The following is a 13936-nucleotide window of genomic DNA, read 5'->3' as shown; positions in this document are numbered from 1 at the left end:
TCCAACACACTACCACCAGACAAATTCACAGTATTGTTTCCATGTGCCCAACATCACAGAGCAGAACCGAAAGAAATGCATCAATTTCTCCTATACACACGCGCGCGCGCACATACACACATACACACACACACACACACAAATATGCAAGAGAAACCATTTTCTTTGCAGAACCTACCGTTATCTAAGTTATGGGCATGAACTGATAAATACTAGTTGCTAATAAAACTCAGATGGATAGCTCTCCACTGAGAAGCAAAGAGCACACGCAGAAATAAAAAGAAAAAACAAAACAATAACCCTAAGGTGTGTTTCTTGTCATTAACCGACCACCAAACATGGAGAGAAATGACTCAAAGTGGCCATTTGCATTCCTCTTTCCCATTACCTCAGACTTACAAGTTCTCCTGTTAGCTACCTCCCACACTTCTGCCCCCACCAAAAAAGCCTAGAGCAGAAGGTGGCAGCCCCTCTCTTCTTCCCCTTTGGGCCCTCGGCTGGAGGCACTGAAGAAGAGTGGGGGGCGGGGGAGGGGGGAAAGGACAAAGGTAGGCGCTTTCGATCTCTTAACAGCTTTGCGCCTGGGCTCCCGGCCTCTCCCCTTCTTATCACGGAACCGTAGCACCTGCCCGAGAGAGGTCCCTTCCTCCACCTCAGTAACCGGCTCAAGGGGCTTAGGTGTCCAAGGAGCCCGGGCGCTGCAGCCCTAAGGGACAAAGGCTGGGCTTACAAAGAGGAGGGGGAGGCGAAAGAAGTCGGGAGCAGGATGAAAACCCTTGCAAACAAAAGCGGAGGTGGGGGTGGGGTCCTGAGACTAGCAAACCAATCTCGGGTGTTCCCAGAGGTAGCCAGGTTTGGCGGATTAATGCGCGTGGGGGAGGGGGACAGAAAATTCCTCTGAGGAAAGGGGAGTAGGGAGCTGTGGGGACGCGGAGGCCGAGGGGAGGGCACAGGTCCTGGGACGAAAAGGGGTACAGTTCGTGAATGAAGAGAGGTGATGGCCAGGAGGTGAAGGCCAGACAGGGCCCAGTGGCGGGAGAGCGGGCGCTCAGTCCCAGGCGGCGCTCCCCTGGGGCCGAGAGGGGGGCTCTCGGAGTGGGGGGGGGGACTCCAAAGCTGCGCGCCATACGGGGCTGCGGGCGTGCGGCAAAGGGATTCCGGGAAGAGCGCAGAGTTGGGGGCGCAGTGTCGGAAAAGAGAGAGTTTGAGAACAGAACCGTAGAGAGGCTAGGGGGGACTGCGAGGGGGCTTGACCCTCGTCCGCCCCACCTCACCTGGCGCCGGGTCGGAGTCCAGATCTAGTGCTGAGAAAGCGCCAGCTCCGGACAGCCCCTCCGTCCCGCGCGGGAGACCACGGACACAAAGCGGGGCGCGCGGGAGGAGGGGAGGAGGGGGAGGAGAGGGGAGGGAGGAGGAGGAGACGCTTGAGGCGCGGAGCGGGGGGGGGGAAGGAGGGGCGCCCGCCGCCCTCCGCCTGGGTCACGGGGCGGAGCGTGCGGCTGGAGGCCGCGCTCGGCCCGCCAATGGCCACTCTGCCGGCCGGCTGACTAGGGCGCGCCATCCCGCAGCTCACCTCGGCACCTGGGCCTTGGCGGGCCCCAGCCAATCAAATGCCCTCATTTGCATGTCCAGCCCCGCCCTTTCGCCCCAGCCAGGGGCCCGCTCCCTGAGAACACAAAGAAGGGCCCCCCGTAGCGGGAGGAGGTCCACTCCGGACTCCCTACCCCGACGGCCTAGCATCACCTTTCCAGTGCATTTATGGGTCTTTCACAGTCACCCTGATGATAGGAAGGAAGTGGGGGGCTTAGGGGTTTGGGCCAAGATCTCCTAAGAGGTCAGATGTCTTTTCCCTTCTAACCAAGATCCTTCTAACCAAGAGCCACTCTTCTCCTGGGCCACAGTTGCGTCTCTGGGTCTCTGAGCCCTGCGCCTCTGCCCCTCTCCCCCTCCCCTTTTTCCAGTCGCCCCATCTCTGTGCTTCCTTCCGTAGGCTGCTGCCCACTACTGGCCTTGTGCTGCACTGCAGCCCTGATCAGCAGGCTCTGAGCACAGCCTGGATAGATGCTCACAAGCTACCCAAACCTACCCCTCCCCATGCCCCGTCCAGAAGGAAAACGAGAGAGAAGAGGTTACTGCACTAAGGTGGAAGGGACCTGATCAAGTGGCTTGGATACCTATGATGGCAAAAATTCAACACTTAAGTCTAAATTCCCCAAATCATCTCGTGCAACCTTCCTTCTCCTACCTTCAGGTCTGTACTGGGCCACAATGGTGACGGACTGGCCAGCCCGTTTTAGAGCAGCTGCAGCCTGCTCGTGAGTTGCATTCCTCAGGTTCACACCATTCACCTGTCCAAAAAGAGGAGCTATGAGCCACCCCAAAAACAAGAAAGGCAGTCCTCTGTCATAGCAGTCAGGAGAGGGAGCTCATCCCTAAGCCTAATCAGATGTCTTTCTCAATTTCCCATCCTTGTCCCTAAGACAGGACCTAAAGAATATGACATCTCTAGTGTCATAATTATCTTTGTGCAGGTCAAGTGCCAACCGTGGTTAAGATCCAACGCACACTCATTTTCTCTTCAAGGCTAAGTCTGGTCTCAGTCCCTGTCTTTCCCTAAGGTCATCTATAAAGAGAATATAAGTTTTCTCCAGCTCAGCCTTCCCCCATCTCAAGAATCTCAAGAAGTGTTCCTTGGAGAAGGCAACATCTCCCCTCCTCCCTTTTCGATTGGCACAGCTCCCATCCTCCCACCTCTTCTTTGTCTCCTCACCGATAAGATCCGGTCTCCCCTGCGCAGCTCCCCACTCAGGTCAGCTGGGCCTCCTGCCAGGATGAAGGAGACAAAAATGCCTTCTCCATCCTCTCCTCCTACGATGTTGAAGCCCAGGCCTGTGGAGCCCTTGTGCAGGATGATCTTTCGGGGCTCTCTGGTGGGAAAGAAGGTGAAGGGTCAGGACAAGGTGGATATAAACTGTCCTCCCTGTCAGGGCCAGCCTAGGGCAAGGCCCACATTGCTGCAGAATGACTTAGGTCCCTATGTATGATACCCTGTTGCTTCCTTCCTCTCCTGAAACCTGCTTGGCTGCTGTTTTCTGCCAGGTGCCAAGTTTCAGTTCCTCTTCCCTCCCTTCTTCCTGAGGCCTTGGAGTCAGCTTCCCTGTGGACAGTCCCCTACTCTCTCAGTTCAACACACCCCTACCCTGTCTAGAGACCATCATCATCTCAGGGCCCATTTACTGGTCTTCTTTCTCTCCAGATTCTCCTATCCTACCACCGGTGTGATGGACCTGGGTCACGACAAGGGGAACCAGTTAGGAGCAATGGAATCACCGGGGGTTGACTGCACTCACCATCCACAATATGTACATACTTACTTTACACATGCACCTCCACAGTCTCAAAATTCCACCCACCCACTATGACCCCTTCTATCTTCCCCAATGACAGATTTGGTCACCAGCTACCACTATGTGCCCTTGCCAGGTGATGTGGGAGACAGATAAATAAATCCCAGGTGCCTGGAAGGAGCTTAGGAGCCTAACTTAAGAGAGTTAACACAGGAAAACTTCAACTGCAACTAACCATGTCTAAGGAATCCCTGTGGAAGTGGTCAGTGTCATCAGGTAAGAGTTACAGCCGCTCCTGTATACCCATACAACCCGACTCCTGGCACACTTTCCTGGCCCACCGCCCTCACTTTAACATCTTTCATCAGAGGAGCCCAAAGTCCAAGACTCCTCCTTTGTTGCCTCTAGTCTAGGGTGCGAGTCTCCCTCCCTGAGTCCCGGATGCTCTGGCTCAAATCCCCCCTCTCCTCCTACCTGGCATCCCCTCCAGGCCGCAGGGAGCGGAGCGGCCAGGCCCACCTCTGCGAAGCCCTCCTCCAGGCCGAGGCTGAGGCCGGGCCCAAGCCCAGGGCCAAGCCGGAGCCTGAGAACTTGCGTGCCCTCTCCATGGCGCGTCCAGCTCTCCCCCCGTCCGCCTACCCTTCCGGCTCCACTGCAGCCTGCCCAGTAGTCTACCAGGCCCCACCCCGTGGCAAACCTGTCCCCCGGAACCCGGGCCGGCCCGACCAGTTCCACGGCCGCCACCGCCGCCGCCAGAGTGGGGCGGGGCCGTTCCCTGGGAGGCCACCGGGCCCGCCAGCCTCCCAGCGTCCCGCCAACCCTGAACTGCTTTTTTTTTTTTTCTAATTTAGAATGACTGCAGCAGAGGGGGCAGCACCTGTGTCGGGGAAGGAAACCCCCGCAGCGGCCACCTTCTCAGCCCCCTAAGCGCTCCATCCCACCCTTTCTCTGTACTTTCCGATCTGGGCACACACTTGGCACTCCCCCTGATGGTGGAACTTGTCCCTGCAGCTACCTCAGTCCCTCCTTAGGGCCCTAAGGGCTAAGAAAGGGCCTCAGACCCCAAAGACAATTGATGAGGGCTGTATCTCTTCTTTGCCATACTACAAGGGAAGACCTGTGGCTAGCCAGAAACGGAGTCCCATTCTCCTCATCCCTAGAGAGGATGAAGCTGTGGGAGTCTTACCTGGTGAAGTCCTCCTCAGTCATCATGTGCCTAGGGATAGGAGAGTAGCGGGCAGGGGGAACCTGAGGAGGAGCAGGGTAGCTGACCTTGCTCTCCACAGCCCCAAGGTAACCCAGGCTGGAATTATGGCTTATGTGGTTATCAGCCAAGGCAGTAAAAGCTAGAATCAAGAAAAGGAGAGAAAAGTTCAGAGACCATTCCATGTGGGTCCCTACCCCACCCCGACAAGGACTGTGCCCCACACCCTACCTCCGGTGCAAAAGCCACCAAGGGATGTTGATTCCTCAGGCCTCTCCTCCCCTCTCCCCACCCCACCCCCACCCCCGGGTTCCTCCTCCACAGTCCCTTTCTGAATCCTGGGCTCACTCCTGTGAGTCTTAGAAAGAGCTAAAGTCAAGCAGTCTACAAAGAAAGGCATGACTAGAGGTGTGACTAATAATAATCCTTCACATCTCTATAGCCTAATACGGTTTTTCAAGGGCTTTCTTGTCCATGATCTCATTTGATCCTTGCAGCAGTCCTATGAGGAAGGCAGCACATATATCATTAGCTCCTTTTTGCCAAAGAGGAAACTAAAGACAGGTGAAAGGGACTCGTCCAAGGGCACCCAGCTATAAGGGGCAAACAAAGCTGGAATGTGGACTCAGTTCTCCTGAGCACTAGTCCTCTGCACTCACTCACTCTCTGAATGGGGGGTTTGAATTCTTTCCCCTCCAGAAACCAGGGGGGCAGGGGCTTAAGGCCAGGGACAGGGCAGATGGGTACGTACTGCTGGCGTAGTCAGGGGGTGCATACATGTCGTTGAGGTGGAGGCTGCCTGGCTTGGCCACCTTCAGATACACCATATCAGATGTGTTCTTCAGTGAAGCCACAGCTTCCTCGTGCCTCACATCCTGCAGATTGGTGTTGTTCACCTAGAAGAGGAGAGGCCTTAGGGCTGGCACTTGGGAGAAGGGAGGGCCTTTCCAGGTAACCCTGAAGGGTGCCCTTTCCGTGAAATTCAACAGTGCTCTAGCAGGGGCCCAGTATAGCGCTGTGAGAAGTGGAGAAGCATGACATAGAACAGGTGAGGGAGTCTTAGCCATGAAAAGAACTGGGTAGGGCCTTGGTATCTGAGTACACACAACTCAGATGATGCTCTTGAAATGCCCCATGATGCTAGTCCCTGAGTGAGGTTCAGGCGGAGTGAGAGGCTCCTAGAGCCCCACCTCCCCACCCTACCATTTGGGCATCCCCAGGAAGGTTGTCTCACCGCCAGCAGTCGGTCCCCAATCTGTAGGCGTCCATCCTTCTGAGCAGCACCCCCCTCGATGATCTTGGTGATGTAGATGCTATTGTCTCCCGGAATATGCTGGTTGCCAATCCCCCCAGCAATGCTGAAACCCAGGCCTGGGTGGGGGCCCAAAGGGAGTGGGAGAGGGCCACAAGGAGAAGTTAGCGCACTCAGTCAATCCCAGACCCAACTCCCCACCGCAGCCAACCCCCTGACCCCACAGGAGCTCCCCCCAGGGATCCCAAACACTAGGCTGCCATCCCGAGGTCAGTAAGGGTGAATGAGATGTGAGGTCAAGGAAGAAGCCTGTGAGCTAGAACAGGGAGTCAGGCAAGGAGTAAGGCTGTTCCCTTCCATTTCCTGAAGAGCCAACCAGGGGCTTCTGGCCAGAGCACAGGAACCCAGAGGGCCGCACCTTTGGGACCTTTGAGCAGGTTGACCTCCATGATGGTCTCGGGTGGGGGCTGTCTCCTCCGCACCACCAACCGCACCACAGGGCCTGCCTCCTTCAGCGCCTCCACGGCCCGGCTGTGCACCACCTCCGACACATCCACCTCATTCACCCGAAGCACACAGTCATTCACCCTGCAGGGGAAGCCCAAGAGGCATGACATCCTGCCACTGCCCCTCCACCCCCTCTTCCACCACATCCTCCTTCCTTCCCCTCCCCTCCCCTGCCCCCTCTCAGCTCTAATAAAAAGGGTCATCCTGCCAGGTAGCCCTCTTCCCCTCATCTCCATCTTGCCCCTGCTACCCGCAGCCTTGCTTCCAGGCCACCTCACCCCAGCCTCCCGTCCATGGCAGCTGCTCCACCAGGGATGATCTTGGTAATAAAGATGCCAGGGTCATCAGGGACATGGGGGTTGTCGATGCCACCTGCAATGCTGAAGCCCAGGCCAGAATTGCCCTGCAGAAGGGGGCAAAGGGGAGCACAGTCTGCTCACTCAGAGGGCATGAGGCAGGGTCCTTGATTTCCTCACTTCCTCCAACCCCTCAGAGAGGGTTCTCCAGGCCTCAGAGGGGGCCATGGCAAACCAGCACACAGCTTCCCAGCCTGTGCTGACCATTATAGCACAGAAGACTCAGTGAAGCTAGCCCCTCCCCAGTTCCCCAGGCCTCAGAGAGCAAGGTCAATTAGTATTTGTTAGTTGGTTGATTGATTGGTGCAGTATGTAGCCTCTGAGGGGCGCTGTTTCCCCATCCTCTCAATGCAGGTTCCCCCCTTCCCCGCCCCCACCCCATGAGTCTTGAGACCCAGGTTCAGGGCCCTTCCTTTTCAGGTTTGAACCCTCCCCTTCCCTTTCATCCTGACCCACTGGCAGACTCACCCGCTCAAGTACTATCTCCTCATACTTGAACATGCCGTCACTGCCATTCACCTAGGGGGAGACACAGGCTCTGAGTGATTCCTGCCCTCCCCCCCATCTGCTCCTGGTCAACCTACTCCTCCCCCACTCCCCAAAGAGTAGGAGCCCGAATTGCCCTGAGAACACCTCTTGGCCACCGATGGGGACAAGCTGACCCTGAGGAGACCACATCCTTCCCTTGCTTCCAGCCATACCAGGCCAAACCCATTTAGCCCAGATCAATTGTCTGGGACTGAGCCAGCCAGTGGTGCACCCACTGAGAGGCTGGGCTCCAGGGCTTCAGAGTTCACTAGGAGGGGTGCAGGGCTGGCCTGAGGGGGATGGCAGAAATGGAACATGGCAGGCAAACCACGCCACACCTCACATTCAGGGGGGCACCCAGTGGCCTCAATGGGGATCTAGTCCCCTTCTGAATCATAGCTCTCCCTGACTCAGGGATCACAGACTCCCACCATGTCAGAACTGGTAGGACAGCAGACACCATCTTGTCCAACCTCCCTCATGTGACAGATGGTGACACTGTGGCCCAGAGAGGATACAGGTTGTACCTCAGAGCACACTGGGAGTTAGTGGCAGGGCAGGGGCTAGAACATGGATCTCCAGATACTCTTTTTTTTTTTAATTTTTTTCAACGTTTATTTATTTGTGGGGCAGAGAGAGACAGAGCATGAACGGGTGAGGGGCAGAGAGAGAGGGAGACACAGAATCGGAAACAGGCTCCAGGCTCTGAGCCATCAGCCCAGAGCCTGATGCGGGGCTCGAACTCACGGACCGCGAGATCGTGACCTGGCTGAAGTCGGACGCTTAACCGACTGTGCCACCCAGGCACCCCCAGATACTCTTTTGATTACATCAAGCTGCCGGGGCTACTGATGTTTTGGCTGCTCGTTTCCTTCCCCAGCAGAACTCATGAGAAAAGGAAAGTTGCACCCTTCAGAATACCCCAGGAATCCTCATTCTGTGTTTCCTCTGTGTTCCCAGGAACCCAATTCTTCAAATGGGCAGAAGGAGTCAAAGTCTGACTCCATTTTCTACCAAGGGGCTTTTGATCCAGAACCCTTTGTGTTTCCCAGCAGAAAAAGCCAGGGTAGGATCTGGTTGGGAGTCAGAGGCAAAGCCAGGGGCAGGAAAGGAGTAGAGTGGGCAAGATTCCCCATGAGGGAGAAGCTAATAACCCAGTGGACGACTAGCAGCAGTGTCCATGGCCTCCAGTATACAGTAGCCTTGGGAGGAAAGGCAAGGGAAGGGGATGGAAACAAGGATTGTTCTGACCAGCCCACAGAAGTGGCCTCCCAGACAAGACATACTTGGTGGCCATTGTCAAGTGAAAATGTGATCCTGGAAAGACAAGTAGTACCTGCTTCCTGGCTCCCCCTCTCATCCCCAAGAATGGAGGAACTCCCTTGCATCTCTCCCGGGGTATCCCAGCGCCCCCTCCTTCATCTTTCTCTGGCCACATTGCCCCTTTCCTGACCCCTGGTGTCATCCTCTGAAGGGAGCTGCAAACCTAGGGTGGGGGCTCCTTCTCATGTCCTGTTCTGCTCTCCCTCCACGCAGCTTTGGCTTGGAGAAACAGAGAGGGCAGGAGGAGGGCTGACTAGTCATGCCTCCACCTTTTCAGGGCCTGACCCCAGGACTTTACGCCCTGCAGCCCTGGGAGTTGGTGGGATTGACTCCAGCTGCAGCCCCACTCTGGTCCCTGATCCCAGGAGGAAGAACCGATTGCCTTTCAGAGCCCTGAAACCAAAACAGCTTCCTAAAGAAAGATGCAACAGACACACAAGCAAAAGTACACCCATGCAGCTCTCGTATGCATCTGGTATGCCATGTGTTTCCACATGTGATAAGCCATGCTTCCAGCCCAGCTCCAGTGAGGCCCAGAGGCTCCCAGCTCCTGCTGGTCCATCCTCCAGCCTCCCACTGCCCCGCTCGGGGCCCCAGCCTCTGGGGCCAGGAGCCATCTAGGGAGCAGCCCTGGCAAAGAAACCTTGACCAACTTGCCTAGCCTTGGGACTGGCACCTGTCTGCCAGTTGAGCAGGACAAACATGAGAGAGTGTTTGCAAAGGTAGGGCTCCAGGATACAGGGGAAAAGGAAAGAGGGGGACTCACTGGAGAGGGCAAGAAGCCAAGGCAAGGGACACGGGAAGCAGTAAGTGTGGACAGACAGAAGGCCAGTACTGAGGACTCCTCTCCCCGGGAAGTCCCCACCCTTGCTCCTGAGTGAGAGCACCTTCTATCCCCAGAGGAGGACAGAGGTGGCCAGAACGGTCACCAGCTTGGGGCAGTCAGCACCTGCCCTCCACAGCAAAGCCTCCTTCTCCTCTCTCCCTAACCTGGGGGCCGCAGAGCCAAATAACCAGACAGGCCCTCCGCTATGCATGCCAAGGACCTCGCTCTGCCGGCCCAGCCTCCATTTTGCTGCTTCTCCCACAGATGCTCCTTCCATTTTCTAAGCTGGCAGTTTAGATTGGGATTGGAAGCCGGAGTTGTGCCCAGCACCCAGGGGTTCCCAAGCTGTGCCAAGTCAGGGCTCGGGGGCCAAGTTCTCTCACATCTGGAGATGCCCAAGGGGGACATGCCCCACTGGGGCCAGTCCTGCACCAGGACAGCTGCCCCTTGCTTGGCTCCAGGCACCATGCCTGCTCTGGAGCAAAGAAGCTTGCTTCAGTCCCCCCACCCCCTCCCCTTGGACCCCCCAGCACACACACACTTCAGAGCTGCTTGGACAAAAGAGACCGTCCTTCTCAGCAGCCTCTCAGCCTTGCTTGGGACGTGTCTCTTGCCTCCTCCCGCTCCCCTCCCTTGCCTGTCAAGCGCCTCTCACCAGGGACACCACACGCACACACACACACACACACACACAGGCACACGCGTGCACACACTTGAGCCACATGCTCACACACACATACATGTAGCCACACACACTGGCAAACACAGCTATCTCTGCAGCCTCATCTACAGAGATACCTCCACATTCAAAGAGACATCCCCACATGTCCATGTGCACATTCACACACAAAGGGACTGGGACGGAAAGGGACCCATGGCATTGAGGGAAGAAGCTCAACGAGCCGGGCACATGGGCTCCTCTACATAGATTCACAGGAGCTCCATTGCCTTCCTCCCCACACCTTAACATACATACACACATACACACATATGTCCCCCCTACGCAGAGCACCATGCCCCCTCCTCCTCTCCTGTGGAGACACACACCACACACAGCCCCCGCAGAACCTCCCGCCCCCTGCCAGACACAGAGACGCTGCTAATTCCCCCCCCCCCACCGCACTGAGACAAACCCAATTCCCCCACACAGGAAAATGTGCCCCTCCGCCATACCTTCACCTCCTGACACACACAGCTCCTCCCAACCCCCTCCAAATGGAGACCCCCAAACAGACACACACAGGGAAGCACACATTTCTAACCGCCTCTCTTGCCCCAGGTGAAATGCTAGGGCACAGGGTCCACTGGCTTGAAGCCTCCAGGAACCCCTGCTGCAACCCCAGGCCTCTAGGCCTCCACTCTCCAGACCCCCTGGGTTGCCCCACCGCTCCCCCGCAACCACTGCTGGTCCATACCTGCTCATACCAGTCCCGGTTGGTACAGGTGCACTCGGGCCACCAGCTGGGGCCACTGCCGTTGAGTTTGGGGGTGCTCTTGCCCGGGACTGCCTTAGGGGGCACTGGCCCCACATCCCGGCCGGTGGGGATGAGCTTGGCCTTGGTGCGGGGCGTAGGGGTAGCCCCTGCCTGTGAGGGCAGGGTCTGCGAGCTGTAGCCCCCATAACCCGCGCTGGCCCCATTGCCCGCACCTGGACCATAGGGGTCGGGCACCTGCCAATCCCCATAGCCAGGAGGCTCGAGGCGCCGCAGGGCAGCCAGGCGGGTCACCTCATAGCACTCCGGGCACTTACAGCAGTGCTGGTGCTTGTGCATGGCACTGCCCCCCGCCGCCCGGACCCCCCAGCCCACGCCGGTTTCCACACCGCCGCCGCCGCTGGGCTCCCGGGCACACTCACACTGCTCGGACCAGGAAGGGGGGGGCACCCGTGGGGGTGCTCTGGCGGAGCGGGGCCTGGGGCCGGGCGGGCGTCCCGGGGCTTCTGCCCCCACGCTGCCCCGCACCCACGGCTCCCCCTCCAGCACTGGCGGCTCCGTGTCGCCCGTCGTGGCTCCTGGGCCAAGGCCCAGCGGCAAAGAAGAAGCGGAAGCCTGGGCAGAGGCTGGGTGCTGAGAGGACCGCTCCTTCACTGGTCCCTAGGATGGATCTGAGTGGAGTCAAGAGCATCTCTCCCTGGCTCCCTTCTCAGTTGATTCCAGCCAATCAGCGTGCAGAGTCAGGCAGCGGCAGCGGCAGCGGCAGCGGCAGGAATGCTAAACAGCGGCTCCTTAAAGGAACAGAGGCAGTGGCGCCCCCAGGCTCAGCCCTAGCTCTCCAGATATCTGGGGTACCGCCGACCCTAAGGCGGGGGCAGGGGACTGGGGCCACGGGTGAGCTCAGCCCCTAATCTAATGCCCCCATATCTCCAATTTCAGCCCATCCTCTGCCCACTCCACCCCACCCCACTTCCAAGAGGGAATTGCAGGGAGATGCTCAATGGGTCCCTGGGCTTGCTCTGAGCTGGGGCTACCAGAAGTAAAGACTTGAAGCAGCAGAACGGACCAAAGGGACGTTGGAGCAGGGCCAGGAAGGTGATCTTCCTTAACAGGGGACCAAGGAAGAGGGCAGCATATGAGGCTACTCTCCTGCTAGTGCCTCCTCCTCAAGACTATTGTTCTCTCAACCTCTAGGCCCTGAAATGACCACAATCTCACACTTGACCTGCTTCCATCACTAGTGGGGGGCTCCAGCCTAGAACAGGAGGAAAAGAAAGTTGTAAGCTCTTGTCCCTGGCCCACAGGCTCCTGTCTCCTTCGCCCCTCTCCTGCATGGTTATGATGGGAGAAAGAGCTTCAGGATGCCAAGAGGAAAGAGAGTCTAGGGCAGAAGGAAAGGTAAGAAGACATCTGAAGTGAGAGAAACCATTCCAGGGGGCCCGGAGAAGAACTTAGGAATACTTGTCGAAGGACATCTCTTTAGCCTCCCTGGAGCAGCCTGTTGGGGGATGGAGGAAGAATGACATGCAGGGAAGACCGTCTTTTTGCTGTTCTTGTTTTGTCGTTGACTACCAGTTATTGAGTCTTTACAAAGTCCTAAGTGCTTTACATGCAAACAAAAATCTTACCAAGGTGCTACTGTCATTATTTTAATTTTACCAATCGAGAAATTGAGGGTCAGAAATGTCACTACACCTATTAACTCTATATTGAGGCTCAGAGATGGTAATACAGCTGGAAGTGACAGAATCAGGATACAGATCCTGGCTATTTGATTCAAGAGCCCATGCTCTGAATCACTCTAGTACAACAGGTCTATTCTAAGTTCTCCTGTAGAATGTAGATCTCAGTTCAATCCCACAAACAGTCATTGCACACCTACTCTATGCAAGACTTCCACCTAGGTCCTAGGGATACAGAAATTCATTCTTAATTCAATGAACATTCATCTGACACTTGCTATGTGCAGACACTGTTCCGTGATTTGGGGTCATAGAAGCAAACAGAACAAAACACGATAAATCCCTGGGGAGCTTACATTCTAGTGAGAGGATACAGACAAAAACTAGCATAATAAATAAGAGAATTATAGAATATGTAAGGTGGTAACTGCTGTGGGGAAAAAGAGAAAAGTCGATCAGAGAAGAGGGTGTTGGGAATGCTACGGGGAGGACACTGGGCTGTGATTCTCTTTCTTCAAGTTTTTTACCTCTACATTTTCACATGAAAATTTTCAAACATACAGAAAAATTGAAAGAATTTTACAGGGAATAAACACCCAATTGCCACCTGGATTTTCATTAACATTTTACTATGTATCTATCCTCCACATATTCTCTCCAACTTTTTTTAAATGAAAATCCACAAACATACAGAAATGTTGAAAGAATAGTACAATAAGAGTCTATCTTCCTCATAGACTCAACAACTGGCATTGTCTTATTATATTCGCTCTATCCATCTATCATCTAGCTACATTGCTTTCGGAACCATCTGAATGCAAGTTACAGATTTAATCACACTTTGCCCCTAATACTTCAGCATATATCTTGTATTCTCCTACATGACCACAATATTATTATGACATCTAAGAAAATTAGCAATAATTTCCCATCATCTAATAGCATCTAATGTCTAGTCTGTATTCAAATTCCCCCAAACCGCCTTTTATATTTTTAACATCAGAATCTAATCAATGCTCCCACATCATATTTGTGTCTTTAACCACTTTTAATCTAGAACAGCCACAATCTTTAAAAAAAACTTATTATTTTGAAATAGTTACAGATTTACAAGGAAGTTGCATAGATAGTACAGAGAGGGCCCATGTACCCTTCACCCAGTTTTCCTCAATGATTACATCTTACATAATTATAGTACAATATCAAAACTAGGAAAACCACACTGGCAATGTGTGTATAGTTCTTTGCCATTTTACCACATGTGGAGATTCCTGTAACAATTGGGGCAACAAAGGTACAGAATTATTTTGTCACTACAGAGATCAACCTGTCAACATTTTATCAGCCTGAGGGAACTTTAGAAACCTTACCTCCCTTTAAACACCTTTACTGGTCCCACTTATAGCATGGCATTTTACAGCTGTCTTAAATATTTCCTCTACATATATCGAGCCCCACGTCAGACAATGTTATATGTA

At 55.0% G+C, this 13936-nt stretch overlaps 1 protein-coding gene across 7 annotated transcripts in view; it reads right to left on the bottom strand.

The window, feature by feature from the left end:
• Positions 1-11454, bottom strand: part of DLG3 (discs large MAGUK scaffold protein 3) — a 57528-nt gene extending 46074 nt beyond the window's left edge. For 3 of the 7 annotated variants that reach the window (XM_027053709.2, XM_027053710.2, XM_027053711.2), the window contains exons 1-9: positions 10759-11454; positions 7135-7185; positions 6589-6713; positions 6222-6391; positions 5786-5922; positions 5303-5447; positions 4534-4693; positions 2771-2927; positions 2246-2348 (exon numbers count right to left, since the gene is read on the bottom strand). In XM_027053709.2, coding sequence (XP_026909510.1) covers positions 2246-2348; positions 2771-2927; positions 4534-4693; positions 5303-5447; positions 5786-5922; positions 6222-6391; positions 6589-6713; positions 7135-7185; positions 10759-11115 — 1405 coding nt within the window. In that variant the 5' untranslated portion in view covers positions 11116-11454. The other 4 variants (XM_027053708.2, XM_027053713.2, XM_015080571.3 and 1 more) reach the window with 4 other exon arrangements.
• Positions 11455-13936: the final 2482 nt, after the last annotated feature.

This window comes from Acinonyx jubatus, chromosome X (genome assembly GCF_027475565.1).
Source record: "Acinonyx jubatus isolate Ajub_Pintada_27869175 chromosome X, VMU_Ajub_asm_v1.0, whole genome shotgun sequence".
NCBI lineage: Eukaryota > Metazoa > Chordata > Mammalia > Carnivora > Felidae > Acinonyx > Acinonyx jubatus.
Note: the sequence above shows the minus strand (reverse complement) of the source record. Positions and strands in the feature narration are given on the sequence as shown.